Genomic DNA, 16,496 nt, shown 5'->3' on the forward strand with positions numbered 1-16,496 from the left:
TTTTTCTATCACTGGTCACGGAGAATATTTATTTTATTTATATATTTCTGACTTCTCAACCATGGATATTGAGCAGAAACGCTCAAGTAAATATAACAGAAAGAACCAGCAATTAAAGAATTTACTTAATAGTTTAAATAAATTGTATACAAATAACAAGGAAATGCTGTTGGATTTTAAGATTTTTGTTATTGACAGCTTAACAAACAATACACCATTTTTGTAAACATAACTTTGCAGTTCTGAGTTACTATTTAAAATATTATTATTTTTGCGAAACAGATGATAACTCTGCAATACATGTACCTTCTTTAGAATGTAAAATGTGATGCAATCATTTGCTAAATCATGCAAGATCTTTTAAAGTGCTGGAAATGATATATTGGCAAGAAATAATCAGTTTACTTAACAAAGTATTGAAAATTAGATAACTGTTATGCAGCATTATTTGTATTTTCCGCTATTACTAATTGTCAGCATCCATAGCATTCCTGTTATATATACATTTATAGGGGTTGAATTAAGCTTTAAGTATGGCAGAGTTTAGTATCATTCCCGAAAGAATTTTATGTTTAAAATAATTTGATTTGTTTTCAGATTAAATCTCTCATTTAAAAATGTCTACTGTAAAATACTTCATTTTAAGGGATTATTCAGTCAAAATAAAATCCAGCGAATGAAATCCTGTTTTTACATTCAAGTCATCAAAAATCTGTGCAAATACGGTAAACTCCAAAAGCACACTTCATTGAAAATTCCAGCTAAAATAAAGTATTTTACAGTACATGTTATGAAATGAAAATCAACATCTGTTTTCAAACTCACGAAAATTAGTGATCCATTCATTTCCCTTATAAAGTCAATATATATATATAATGTACATAAAATATTTTTTAAACTTTAATTCATTGCACTGAATCAGTAAATATCTGAAAAATAGAATATATTTTTTTAGCCGTATCATTTAGTTTATAATTGTGAGTGTCTTTTCAAATTCACGCTTATTCTCAGCATCAGAGTTCAGTCTTGGCATAATTTCTCCTTCCTTTGTGCATCCTTGCATCAAATATTTCCTCATCGTCTTCATCGTCATCATCATCATTTGCTTCACCATTGGCAACCAACATCTGGATTGCCTCACCATTCTCTGAATCTTCTTTCAGGTAATCTTTTCCTGAGTGGCTCTTTCCTTGTTCTGTTTTGGTGAAAACAAACATAATTTATAGATAACTACCGAGCATCACATCGATGGTCACTTGGTAACAATTTACAAAGAATTGCCTAGATACATATTGATAATGTTGAATTATGGGTGTTGTATGCAAATAATGTGTCACGTGATGTAAATCGAACTGTAAACATGCAAGAAACAATTAGACGAATATTCAGTTTATCTTTAATAACATTATCTTGAAATTAGATGATAATTACAAATCAACCGAATAAATAACTTTAATATGAAAATACTACAGATATCCTTGTCACTCATGTATACCTCAGGTATATGTACTTGAATAGGTCAATGACATTACCACTTTTTAAGATGGTGGTTTAATAATCAAAGAATGATGTTGGCACATTGAAGTTAAAAGGCATGCTTTACTAAGTTCTGTGAAGACGAGGAGTGCTGTGATGGATGGTTGGGTGGACATATGGTAGGTATGATATTACCGGTATATAGATCAATTCCTTTTAGTGACATGTGACTGTATGGTAGGACCCATCTTTTTTCAGGGGCATGTGACCTTCTCTTTTAGGTCACTATTAGATTTACTTTTGAGGTCTTACAGATTCTGTTGGATTTGACACAACCAGACAAAACACCCAGAAGGAGGCATTCTTTTTACAGTCTGCCTAAAAATACATATCAAGAAAAATACACTTACTTTTGGAGCGGGCTGCCTTGAGGATGACATGGAGTGTGATTCCACTTAGACAGATAACCATACCGACTGCATTGATAGGTGTGAGTATATCACCAACGTACTGGGTTGCTATGTACAGAGTGCAAATCTCCTGTATACAAACAACAATAATGTTTTCGTGGTGAGTATGTAACCAATTACAGCTGACAGTTTTTTTTTAAGAAGAAGTGGCCAGCAACAGTGATGGATAATCAGCATAAACAGGTTTCGATCAAATTTAATACATACATTGGACAGATCAGATTCAAAATGGCCAACTGGCTGTTTTAGAGAAAGCTGTTCCGGGGACATATTAGACTTCCCTCCGCCAATCATGTTAACACTTCACAAGTACGTCACACATCAAGTTACACATATGCAAATGCATTTGTTTTGTAAAAATGAACAATATACAGCATTTACTGGTACCTTAAATATTCCTGCTATAGATAAAGTTAGACTGGATGTCTGTCCTAAAAGTAAATACTCAGACACTCCCAGCATGAATGCTAAGCAAGCACCAAGGGATAATATTGATATAGAGTATATAAATGCATTCTGGTCTGTGTAGCCTAAAAACTGTTCTGTTGACACCACAGGAAGACCTGAAATCAACATACAGTCAATGTGTTACTTTTTAAATTCCACATCCCCAATAGATAACTTACAAGAAAAATTTACAAATTTATCAACTGTCATTGGATGAAGAGAGGAAAAAAAGTACATTTGAAACAAACGAATGCGGCTCTTAAACAAACTTTTAACACAGAATTTCTAAACTTTGGCTAAATTATTCCCTGTAAATAGCATTTGAAAGCCCCAGGAAAAAAATTGGAGTACCCAACTTAGTTTCTGAATTATGAAACTTAATTGTACATTCAGCGCTAACGCTATGGGGAAATCACAGATTTATTGTTTCCATGGAAATGTCATGAAAATTTACCTGAATTTATCATCAATTTGTATTGCACTTTATTTTTTTATATTTTTAACAGCTAGCTGTGTCTATCTTTAAAAGTTGCATTCTGGGATAAATCATAAAACTGTGTTAATGAGACATTAAATATTCAATGGTCAGTATTACTACAAGCCACAGTAATGCAAATGAACCATTGGGAATACAAATATTCAAATTTAAACAATCAAGAGATGACAAACCATATATGTTTATAAAAATATGTTTTCAATGTCATCAATAATGCACTCATTGAATGTCTATATCAGCAATGGTGCTTCAGATATGTAATTTATGCATTTTTAATGAGGTCACAAGACCATATATGGTCATTAAATATGCTGATTAGATCTAGTGAAAATGGATTCAATAAAGCACTAGTTGAATATTAAGGTTGAATAGTGCTCCACATATGATATTTATGCATTTTTAATGAGGTCACAAGACCATATATGGTCATTAAATAATGTTGATCAGATCTAGCGTGCAATGGATTCAATAGAGCACTAGTTAAATGTTAAAGTTGAATAGTGCTCCACATATGATATTTATGCATTTTTAATGAGGTCACAAGACCATATATGGTCATTAAATATGTTGATCAGATCTAGCGTGCAATGGATTCAATAGAGCACTACTAAGTTGAATGTTAAGGTTGAATAGTGCTCCACATATGATATTTATGAATTTTTAATGAGGTCACAAGACCATATGTGGTCATTAAATATGTTGATCAGATCTAGCGAGCAATGAATTCAATAGAGCACTACTAAGTTGAATGTTAAGGTTGAATAGTGCTCCACATATGATATTCATGCATTTTTACTGAGGTCACAAGACCATATATGGTCATTAAACAAGTTGATCCGATCTAGCATGTAATGTCTCTATCTGCAACAGATATGATGGCCACTAGTAACTATGCTACTGGTATATATCCTCCCACCAGCACTTTAGTATGGACGTTAGTGCTGGCAGAGATAACAACAAAATTATATTTATTTCAGACCACAAAATTCCAAGCAGTGTAAACAAACACCTATTTTCATGTTTTAAAATTTTAATAAACAATGTAAAGTATTTCACCATCGTGTCTCACCACACTTTCCTTGGTGTGTGAATTTTGCATAGACTTTCACAGCATACGATAAATGCAATATTTGGTTATGTGCTTCTAGTAGAAGCGAATAGTTTGTGTTTTCCGCAATTCACATGAATTAAAAAATTTCACATACCGTACTTGTTTTACTTAGTGCCATGCTCGACTAAGCACTCATCCCCCACTCTTATAATAATAGTAATAATCCTATGACCCCAGTGAAAATTCAGGAATGATTTTTAGAGTGAATATAACATCAAAGTTGATAAAACATCTATTTTCAAGGCAAAAATTGATAAAACTGTTTTAGCATAGGAATAGAACTGTAAAATCGAAAAAAAAAAACGATGTGAAGTCTTTAATAACATTAACATATCATATAATTACCTAAATCACTGTCTTACAATAATTGATATCAATGAAACAAATCTTCTACAAAAAAACCCACATAAGATTTGCAGTTGTATTTGAATATCTAAATATAAATTAACTAAATGAAATTTTAAAACTTTCTATAAAATGCACGATTGTTATTACTGGATTCTTATTCCTGTTACAACACACGCAAAAAAGATTCATACAGGGAGTTAGCAAACTTCCTAGGAAAGTCCTTTGCTATATTGTTATGTTCATATCAAATAACCTAATGTTATAAAAATGATTTGCTGCATTTTGTGACAATGAATTTGAACTAATTAATTTTTGACCAGGTACATACTATGACTAAGTTGACTGTTGTGACTGTACAAGGAAGGTTTCTGTACAAATGTGGTTTCTTATGTGGTTATTGGAACATTGATAGGGATCTTTCCATGGAAGTTACACGTTACCCATATGAATCTTGTTTGCGCCTGCTGTAATGACATCATCAATTTTACTAACAATCAAAACAAGCCTGGTTTTGTATAAATACCTTCAAATGCAATTGCCAATGGAATCAGTCCTACAATCATAATAGGTTGTAAATGATATACTAGATCAACAGGATTGGACAAACCTAGAAAATAAATATAACATCATTAATTATAATTCCATAAAAGATACGAAAACAATAAAGAAATGGCGTCCAATTATCAAGGCAGCAAGAGACAACAAAGATAAATATCTTTTAAAACTTGTTTGAATATTTTGGATGCAAAATGAATAAAAAATAAACAATTTTTTAAAAAATTCTTCTACTTCAATCATTGATAGAATGTCCACCATGTGGCCTTTTATAAGAAAAAGTGTTCTGTCTTATAATTTCAGCATTTGATTAAATTATCAATATAAAGCTATGTAATTCATGTCCTATAACAAAAAGGAAATATGTATAACCAGAATTTATTTGCGTCATTCTATTTCAAGTTGCTCATTGACATAGAAAAACAATAAAGATGAAAATTAAAATGCATGTCCTTTGAATATTTTGTGTGACTAATATTTTTTGAACTTTGAACTTGAAATGCCATTATTTGACATTAAAACCTATAGAAACCATCTCCACATAATATTAGTAAAATGTAGAAGAGTAATTCCTACCTATTTCTTCTTTTTGTGTTAACAGCTGAGCCATTGACCACCTAATACCGCTAAGACTTGATGCAGTCATGACTAGTATAAAACCCTCTAGATTGAATTGTGTTGATTTATAAGTGAATAAAAACAGTCCCATAGCTATCAGCAATATAACGGCTATGAGAGACACCCTCTACGTAAAAAAACAAAAAAAAAAAAGATAGACAAATGAGTCACCTTTCATTGTGATTTCAAGAAAGTGAAAAATTCACGATGATGATAATAACAATGGCGAATAGAACACTACCAATGATGGTAATGCCAGAACAACACATACATGGTGATGTATGTACAAAATAACAACATATTAACATAGCGATATAGCGATATATACAAAATATACTTACAAACTCTTCCAGTTTAAATATTATTGCAAATACAAGAATAAAAATAATTGCTGATGATTTTGACATTGTATACAGAGAGACTGTTATAAAGAGAAAACTCCAGTTGGATAATCCAATGTCAAGTGAGCTGGCCAAGCCTGTAAACAAGCGAATGTGTAGCAATAGTTAGGTCAAGTTTATTCTGGAAGAGAATGGAACACTTAGATTTCATTGGTTTCTAAGGGGAATGGGAATTTTGCTTGGTGACAACTGAAGTTGTACATTGTTGATTATATTAATATTATATCTGCAAAAAATTAACATTTAATAAATGAGATTCAAGTGTGATTATACTCAAGCATTCCATGCATGGTACAGTCCTCATGGACGATATTTCAGACCTTCAGTGAGTTTGCAAATGAGATTAGACACACATGCAAGATATGGTTCCAGACATATCAAACTGTTCTATTGTACTGCATTTTTTAAAGCATTTGTAAAGACACTCCACACGGTAAGCAAGTAAAAGGCAAAGACAAGTTTATTGAGCAAAAAAGGACTTACATACACAAACTACAAAACTAATAAAATTACAGTTTAAAAATATACAGTTCATAAAAAACTACAAAATTGGGCAGGGGGCCCACTTCTACCCACCAAGGCAGCACGTGCCCCCCTGAGCAAAGGATTTCGGGATCCAAAAGAAGGAGGGGAAAACCTGTATGAGGCCGCCCGACCTTGAAATGGGGGTCAGGATGAAATCCAATGCCCGGGCTGGTGGGAAGAAGCTAGCCAAAAAAGAGGGGGATGAAGGGGATGGTGGTGGGATAACGAGCGAAGAGAATACAATGCTTGAGCAGTGACGCGTAAAAAACAATGAATGAAAACTGCTGAACAAAAGAAAACAAAAGAGGTAGGAACGCTACAGTCCATGTACACAAGCTGGCTATGATTGGCTGGTGAAAAGAAGCTGATTGGTTGACAAAGATGTGAGCTGATTGGTCGAAATAAACAGGCTGTGATTGGCTGAGAGCGGAGCAACCAGAATCCTAAAATTGTACCAAGCTCAAGGGTTCCATGTTTTTACAAACTCACACTTGTGCAGGCACAAGTGAACAATAATAGTGCCAGCAGGGATCTTTGATTGGATGACAAACTGACTACATGTGGATATGTATGCCATGACATACTATTGGAAATGATGAAGCATTCTGCCAGGCACGTCTGACAAATGTACAAAACCGAATTTTTCAAAAACATAAAAAGGAAATACACCACCGATTTGCCATTTTGGATTGAAACATGAAAAAAATAACCATCACACCAAATCTAAACTGTCACTCTACAAACTTTTAACCAAAAACAACAGAACTTACCCCAGTATGTTCGACCAGCGTACCAAATTTGAACAAGCAGCCTCTCAGCTGAGATAGCTCTGCTGTTAGCAAGGCACATTTCAATTAGAGAATTGAAGATATCATTAGAAAATAAGCGAATCTCAGAAAGGTCTACCTGCGGTACCTATATGTATAGTATCAAAACAATCAGTTTTTAACAAGAAGTCAAAAATATCATATTTTACCAAAAATATTCATCAAAATTAGAGAATTGAATATATTCATCACAAAATGAACAAATCTGCGAAAGGTCCACCTGTAGTGCCTATATGTATAATTATCAAAGCAATCTGCCTTGCAGTTTCCAACAAGAAGTCGGGATTATCACTTTTTACCAAAAATGACAAAAAACAATCATCTAAACTAGAGATTGGAAGATATCATCATAAAATGAACAATTTTGAAAGAGGTCCACATGTAGTACCTATATGTATAATATAAACAAAAATTACAAAAATAGTCACCAAAACTAGAGAATTAAATTAAAGATTTCATCATCAAATGAGGTTCACCTAATATACATATACACCAAGTAGCAAAGAAAGGCTTGTAGTTTTTAAGAAGTCAAAAAAGTAAAAAGACGACAACGATGGACAATCACTCATATGATAAGCTCTGCTCGCCAAGTCTACAGTGGAGCTAAAAAGAGAATTGGACAATGCATATCCGTAAAAACTTTTGAAGCAATGAAATTGTGATTTTTCAATATTTTTGATAACTAAACCATGAAACAAAATGACCAACAGTCATCCATTTTGAATCAAATGCCAAAAAATAGGATTATACATCAGACACCCATTATGCAAAACCATCACTGTACCAAGTCAGCATAAGCATGTTTGTAAAAAGGCAGAAATTGTTAAGTCAAAATAGCTTGTCACCTAACAAGCTGCTCTCTGATTGGTCGAGTACCAGTAGCTAAATGCATTAACTCAATTCTAGGGTATTTTTAAATCACAAAATGGCCGACAGTCAAAAGAATACCAAGTATAAATAGCCAATATTATTTATTTGGCTTAATATTAGACTTCAAATTTCAATTCTTATGAATACATTCCTTAGGAACATTATATAATGTAGTGTCCTTACCAGTAGGAGCAACTTTCTTTAAATAAAGTCCCCATCCAAGTGTCAATGGTTTCTTCTTTGTGACTAGTTGTGTTATTTGTCTAACAATGACAGCTATTATAAATTTCAACACCAAGTGGTAAATAGTTACAGTAAGTGGATAGTGAAAAGTCTGAAAAAAATAGATATATATCATATTATATATAATTTGGCTTTATAATAAAAAAAGATAAAATTGTTCAGAGCAGCTAATATTATAACACACGAGTCTCGACATGATTCTACATTCTACTATAATAATAATTTCACTTCTTATATGAAGTCGTCTGTCAACCAAATTTACTTGAGGCAGTTACTGTTCATCCTAGATGTACATAGTAAAAACAGTACTTCGTTAGATCCTATTCCCAAAGATACTCGCTGAGGGAATGTATCGCTTACTAAGAATGGATATTGTATGTTTGACTATTTATTTCTGTTTATCTACACATACACGATTCGTATTTAACAACAATCCTCTGTCTCTATGACAACAGATGAAGAAGACTCACCCCTAACAGCCATTTGTTGTAAAACGTCAGACTAATTGAGAAACAGTAGTAAAACAGCACCAATGCTAATGTCTTCACGGCGAGGACAAAAAAATCAAAATAAGGAGATCTTTTTATTGTTTGGGGGGCAACTTCCCTGATGTGTGCCTCAAATATTCTCTGGCTTCTTCCCGGGACATTCATGGTAAATCCAAATTCGCTGTGATATTAGTATAAATAAAAGGATTGTTCATGATGATAGACAACGTCAATGTCTTATCCCAGCTCCAATCTGTTTATATATTACTGTTGTAGTTACTATGCTGATGATATTGTATAGTAGTCACACAAACAATACAATTAGTTCAGTAACTAACAATCCCATTCGCCGGCAAATTTTCCACATCCTCAGAACTTGAGTAAGTTGGTGAGCATAGATGTTATTATTGTTGGAGTACTGTTTGCAGTTTTAACTCAGTGAACTAAAACAAAACTATTAACATTGCTAAAACCCATTTGAGAAGTTGCACCAACGATCATTACCAGTGCCAGTAAGGCGATTAATCGAACGATACACAGATACCGGCGACGGCCATATGCCACGACACATGCTAATCCGGAAGCGATCTAACACATATATGGATACCGGAAGTAGATGTTAGCTTGTTGTCACTTACCTCCAGTTAACAAACAACACTTTCCGCCATTTTTTGAATAAACACGCAGTGTATCGGGCGACAGCTCTTGGTTTTGAGAAGTTAGACCATAATATATTATCAGTTCCTTTGCTAGAAGAATATAGATATCCTCCAAGATGACACTACCACCAGAGAAGATAACAGAGTTGAAACAGATCATTCATTCTCAACTGTCACAGGTAATTTCTTTTCCAAAAAAAAAAAAAAAAAAAAAGAGTTCATTCTGATGGCGATTGACGAGTACGGACTTGCCTTTCAGCAAGAAGTGTAGTTCTGCATTTTTATAATTATTTTGTAGTTCAGTTCAGTTCTCTGTTTATACGTTAACTGTGTATTGAATTACAGATCATGTGTGTTTCTTGCACCGGAAAAAAAGTTTCCCTTCGTGAATTTGTGTGATTTGCAAATGCGTGCTAAACCCGGAAGTCATTGTGAACATCGGACAACGTAAAACAAGTTCGTGCCAGCATTTTGTTCCAGTGTACTTTCGTTACATTAAATTTCTAATTTCACGCTTCATACTTTCTAACTGTGACACATAATCCTACATGCAGCCACATTATTAATTGAAAATTGCTTCAAACTGACTGAATATCTAAAAATGTACTTTGATGGCTGCTGTTTTATAGTTGCATCATCAAAATGGTATCTTAATTTTCCTAAAGTTTTCCTAAATAATTCTCGCCTTGAATGACGAGGAGAGTGAGCACAAATGCTCAATTTGATTTGAATATATTGAACTGTTGAACGGAAACTCAGCGACAGTGGCAAGGCTTGACACTAGAACAAGACTCAATTAGTTTTAAGGACATGGGTGGGGGGGGGGCGACTTTCTCATTCGGCTACTGCTGCTGCTGTTGTTATTGTTGCCAACTATCTCTTTGAAATCCGCCTACAGAAGTCTCAACCTTCTTTTTACTTGTGCTGTTGTTCTCTGTATATCAGTATATCCTAACCAGGCTGTGCTAATTTTTTTGTCTTTCATGTTGAATTTGGTCTGTCGTCTATGTAACAATCAATGATTTTATTCCCTCAGTCGTCAAATTGACTCTTCTCACACTCACATCCATCGTTGTTTTGAGACTGTGCAACAAAGTTCACAAACCGGATTTGCACATTTAGTCAACGATAGTGACGATGTGAAACCACTTATTATGAATACAAGTATTTGAGTTTAGGACTTTTTGATATTATTGTTTGTGTTTATATTTTTGCAGATGGATATTCAGTCCCGAATAAGAGATGTGTTAACGGAGACCATCCGCGGTGAAGAACACTTGCATAGATCAACACAACCCTTAACAGAGGTAGAGTTGATGGAAGCATTAAGGCAGAGAGGTCTTGTAGATGATGTCATGAGACAGTTGCAGTTTGAAAATGTACATGAGAAATCAGAAAGAGGAAAACCATCAACTCATTATTTAGACAAAGATGCTAAAGTTAAAAGTGTTCCATTGCAAAAAGGTATTCCAAATTTAACCTGCAATTACATTGTATGTGTAGAAATCTTGCATTCAAAACAATAGCAAGTTGCTCATTCTCTTGTTTTGTTTATGCAGTACCTTTAGGAATAGATGTAATCATATATAAGCATAATATTATTAAGTAATTTTGCGCATTCTGTCCTTTGATGGCGAATATTTTGATTTTCTTACATGAATTCAGGAGAGTAAAATTGCTTTTGTCATTATCATATGATTGTTTGCTGTGGAGCTGTAATAGGTCACTTTCATGACCTCTAAGGGTCACACATCCTGGTACTTTCATGTGTATGAAAATCAAAAATGAATTTATTTTATTTATATTTCAGCACAATTTTCCTTACTTGGTCATTAGTTTTAGCTACTTGAGTAAAATGTATCTGTTAGGAACAAAAAGACGCATTAAAATGCCCCAATTGTGTGTGTTGTCATACATGTACCAACAAAAATACTAGTATGAATATGTCATGAAAGTGGCTTACCAGTATTGATAGTTTAATCCTGTTGTCCTTCAATTGAATAAAAAATATAAAATAAGTAACAAAAGTTTGCAGTTAATTCGTAAAAGACTAAATTAAATTTGATAATAATGACACTCAATTTGCTTGTTTTCAGCTAATATTGACCCCACCAGGAGATATCTGTATTTACAAATTTTGGGTGGTAAGGCATTTTTAGAACATCTTCAAGAACCAGAACCCTTGCCAGGTCAAAGCACCTCAATGTTTACAATACACATAAACTTCCGAGGACAGAGATTCAAATCTCGATCAGTGGCTTGTGCCTGTGAACCTGATATTCAAGAAGGCTTCCTCTTGGAATTGCATAAAGACAGAGCAGGTAGGATAATAGTACCATAATAATCTGTATTCATTGTATAAAGGAAGAAATTTTCTATAAATGTAAGAGCTAGTCATTCACAGACTTATTAAAAATATAACTTTTCCCTCCTCCCACTGTGTTTAAAATTCAACAATTGTTGCTGTGCATAATGTTTCCCATGCGATATAGGCAGTGCGTGTAAAAACAAAGGTTATTTAAGGAAAATTTGAACCTTCTTATCAGTATAACTGTGGCCCTCTTATTGTGTTCATGATTCTAGATGAAAATACTATGCTTTACAGTAAAAGAAAATGAATCATGTGAATCATTCCACTGTGTTCCCAAATTGGGACACAACTAGCACGTTCTTTATGTCAGTGCAAGTTTCAGAATCTGAAGCTGTTTTGATGCAGTTGCTATTGTCTTTCACCATTAGAAACATTCTATGCATACAGTATACATTGTAACTGAAATAGAATGATGAATATGTTATACAAAATGCGTTCTGTAGTCTCAAACATAGCTCAGTCTGCTCATACATATGAATTAAATAAGAACATTATTTTCACTTATTATTCTTGTAACACAATTCAAGACAAATTCAAATTGAACTAATTATGGTATATATATTCACAATACAATGTATGTAAGGTCTCCAGTAACCACTTACCAGTACATGTAAATTAGTAGGATATTATTTGCATAATTATTTTCATTCCCCGTTTGTGACTAAAAGTATACTAAAAGAGCTAGCAGAGTATATGTATATGTTAGAACTTAGAATCATCAAGCTTCACGCTTTCAAAATATGTATAATTTGTTAATTATTAATGTTTGACTGTAATTTGTACCCATTAGGTGATGCTGCTACAATGGCAGACAGTACAACTATGTTATCTATATGTGATCCAGTGCATATAGTACTTATTAAAACTGACCAATCTGGTGATACAACATTAGTCTCGTCACATTATTTAGAATGGAGATCGGTATTAACAGCCGCTAGTGGGCGTATGAATATTCCTGTAGAATTGCTGGGTGTTGGTAAGTTTGAATTTGAGCAATGTTGGTAATTTATGACTACAGGTTATATATATGTTCTCATTTAAACAATGACATTTCACATGTATATATTTATATATGTATGTATGTATCACTTCCATTATTAGAGATGTGCTTCTAAAAAACCAAATATCTGGTACAGTGGCACTGTGTACAGCGCCCTCTGGTGGCAAACATTTTCATGTACTAGTATTCTTTGTTTGATAATTGCCTGATTGACTCCCGTGTGCGAAGCACAAAAGGGAGTCTTTGCAGTTACCCTGTCTGTATGTATATATGTATGTATGTATGTATGTATGTATGTATGTATGTCACTTTTTTTGTTCCACCGTTATCTCAAGAACCACTAATCAAATTTTGGTGAAACTTGGTACATAGATGCTCTGGGATAATGCGCAGAGTTGATTAGGTTTTGGTAAAAAATCTATGAATATTAATTACCTAATTTGCATGATAATTAGCTGATTTTTAGCTGTTCCAAGACTGTTCCACTGATATCTGAAGAACCACTCATTGGATTTTGATGAAACTTGGCACATGGATGCTCTGAACTAGTGTGCAGATTTGATTAGTTTTGGGTGAAAATCTATGAATATTAAATTATCTAATTTGAATGATAATTAACTGATTTCAAGCTGTTCCATGACTGTTCCACTGATATTTGAGGAACCACTCATTGGATTTCAATGAAACTTGGCACATGGATGCTCTGAACTAATGCGCAGATTTGATTAGTTTTGGGTAAAAATCTGTTAATATTATTAATTACCTAATTTACATAATGATTAATCAATTTTCGGCTTTTCCACTGATATCTCAAGTACTAATCATAACATTTCAATAAAACTTGGTACATAGATGTCATATGACACTGCACAGACCTGGTAGTGTTTAGGGTAATATCAGTACATATTAATTACCTAATTTGCATAATTAATTAATTTTCAGATTTTGATATTTCGAGTAGTAATGATCACATTTCAATGAAACTTGGTACATAGTTACTTGAGGACTGTGCAGAGACCTAATTAGTTTTTGGGTAAATATTTGTGCATATTAATGACCTTATAATTAGTTAATTTTCAGCTTTTCACCTGATATCTCAAGTGCTAATCATCACATTTCAATGAGACTTGCAACATTTTCTAGGACTATGCAGAGACCTGATTAATTTTGGGATAAATAATTGTGCCTATTAATTACCTAATTTGCATAATTTTTTGCTGTTCTATGGCGGTTGCACTGATGTCTACAAACCACTCATTGGATTTCAATGAAACTTTTAAACAGTACCCATCACATTTCAATGAACCTAGGACTATACACCATATTAGTTTTTGGTAAATATGTATGCTTCTTAATCACTTAATTAACATAATTCATTAATACTGATATCTCAAGTATTGATCATCACATTTGAATAAAACTTGGTACGTTAATGCTCTAGGACAATAGACAGCCTGATTAATTTTGAGTTAAAATCTGTTCATATTAACTCTCTAATTAGCATAATAATTAATATTTTTTGGGTTCTAATCACATTTCAATGAAACTTGGTACATTGTGCAGACCTTATTAGTTTTACACTTAAATCTGTTCATATCAGTTACCTGATTTACATAATTAGTTTTCAGCTATTCCATCAATATCTCAAGTACAAGTAATTTTGAATTAATTTTTAATGTGTCTTCAATACTCTCAGCACACGGGAGTTCTTTCTAAGCTTTCTTTGATTTTTCTGTTGTTGCCACTTTGTTTCAACACATCGCGTGTGTACTGTAGTCAATTTTGTGACGCATCAAGACTACTAGTACCTTGCTTCTATGACTTATTTGAGACAAGAATTCCACGTAGTTGTCTGATTACATGTTGACAGCCCATGAACTCTTAAACATGTTATTTTCAGTTGAACAGCTATATTCTAAGAATAATTGTTAATTAGCATGCACAATTATTTATTATTCCCTGGTATGTCGATAAGGTGAATCATGATACATGTATAGGTAATCACTGATTACTGGTACATGTATTGGTGTCCGTCTGTCTGTCTGTTCGTACAAATTCGTAAAGTCAACACTCTGCATTTAGAACCTATTGTGTGATGGTCATACAGTTCTGGTGAAAACGAGTTGTTTATTGCATGCTGATTTGCATATCCCAGAGTGGTGAAAACACGTACATTTGTATTCTGTCTCTCTCCAAATTTTAAATACAACACTCTTCATCTTAAAACTTGGTATGCTTGCTTGTCATACTGTCAAGACAAGATAGTGAAGACAAGATGAGTAAATTGCATGCTGAATTTCTACCCCTAACTCTACATACTGCCTAACTGAGATGTATACTAGTGTTAGCTATATCCAGCTACAGTAGCTGGTACACAATAGTCTTTCAATTAAAGCAGTAAACTTTATCCATTTCTTGTAAAACCATGTCAAGAAGAATATAACTTTCTTATTTGAAATCTGTTTCAGCTATTCATCTTTTGACTTTAGATGTCATGAGAATAAGTACCTTCCACTATAAATGTTTCATCATATTCCCATTACGAGTCTTGTACAATATTTGCTATTTTAAGGTACTGAAGCTAAAGTTCCCATTGGAGTACTGGAGTTAAGATTAGAATTGATACCAATACCAACACAGATGTTAAAAGAAGATATAATCACAGCTCAGGTTAGACTACTGTATACTATTTGTGTTCATGCAAGTTTAGTGAATACCTATTATCGGTAAATGTATCAACATTAGCAATCTTATTTTTAGTCAAAAACAGTGACACCATGGCATGATCCCAGAGTATACATGTATTTCAATTCTTTGTGTATTTTTCAGGTTGCGCTAGAAAGAAACAGGACAGCAGAGCGTGAGAGGTTATTCCTGGTATATGCCAAACAATGGTGGAGAGAATATTTGCAAATCAGACCATCCCATAACAACAGACTGGTGAAAATATTTGCACAGGTGAGTTTTGTACATGAAATCTATCCACTACAAGATAAGCAATATATTCTATCTGGTGTATGTATATGAAGTTATTGTGAGGATTTCGCAATGTATGCACAAAGTACAGCGTAACTTTATTAATGTACATCTTCCAGATCAAATCACTTGGTGTAAGATGCTCAGACCTGAGTAAAATGGTTGAAATTATTGAAACTTCCTCACTATAAAATTTGTTTTTCATCATCTAAGAAATATGGTGTAAATGTTTTTAATATTTAAAAAAATCCCATGCAATATCATAATGTATTTATGCGTAGTTGTTATTGTCCTATATTTGTGTATGTATACATGTTTACATATACATGTTACAATTCTGTTGTTGCAATTATTAAATATAATTCTGTGTGGTTTGAATAGCAGGCATCATCTGGTCACAGACATGTAAACTGATTAATGTCAAAACCTGTGATAAACGGCATAGCAAGCAATTTTTTTGCAAGATTATAATATTGAGTGAAATGAAGTTTGTCGCAAAGTGGGTCATTATGTGTACATGTGGGGAACAGCGAATATTTTCAGAAAAGAGACTAAGTTTATTCACAAGACAATTCAAAAACTTTGTACATTTATTTGAAAAAGATAGAAAAGCAT

At 33.2% G+C, this 16,496-nt stretch overlaps 2 protein-coding genes across 2 annotated transcripts in view; one reads left to right on the forward strand and one right to left on the reverse strand.

Annotated features, from left to right (window-relative positions):
• Window positions 1-9,458, reverse strand: LOC100375526 (solute carrier family 35 member H1-like). The gene is made up of 8 exons (XM_002735417.4): window positions 8,858-9,458; window positions 8,328-8,478; window positions 5,863-5,999; window positions 5,480-5,648; window positions 4,872-4,955; window positions 2,334-2,509; window positions 1,887-2,016; window positions 1-1,195 (listed from the first exon to the last, which is right to left on the reverse strand). Exons 1-8 carry the CDS (start codon window positions 9,038-9,040, stop codon window positions 1,014-1,016), a joined length of 1,212 nt encoding a protein of 403 aa, XP_002735463.2. The 5' UTR covers window positions 9,041-9,458; the 3' UTR covers window positions 1-1,013.
• The window catches only part of LOC100374681 (centrosomal protein of 76 kDa), a 26,511-nt gene continuing 19,371 nt past the window's right edge, over window positions 9,357-16,496 (forward strand). The window contains exons 1-6 of the mRNA XM_002735411.3: window positions 9,357-9,713; window positions 10,752-10,998; window positions 11,631-11,855; window positions 12,696-12,881; window positions 15,478-15,575; window positions 15,735-15,863. Coding sequence (XP_002735457.2) covers window positions 9,651-9,713; window positions 10,752-10,998; window positions 11,631-11,855; window positions 12,696-12,881; window positions 15,478-15,575; window positions 15,735-15,863 — 948 coding nt within the window. The 5' untranslated portion in view covers window positions 9,357-9,650. The remainder of the gene's footprint in view (window positions 9,714-10,751; window positions 10,999-11,630; window positions 11,856-12,695; window positions 12,882-15,477; window positions 15,576-15,734; window positions 15,864-16,496) is intronic.

Source organism: Saccoglossus kowalevskii, chromosome 6, assembly GCF_978046115.1.
Source record: "Saccoglossus kowalevskii chromosome 6, keSacKowa6.1, whole genome shotgun sequence".
Lineage (NCBI taxonomy): Eukaryota > Metazoa > Hemichordata > Enteropneusta > Harrimaniidae > Saccoglossus > Saccoglossus kowalevskii.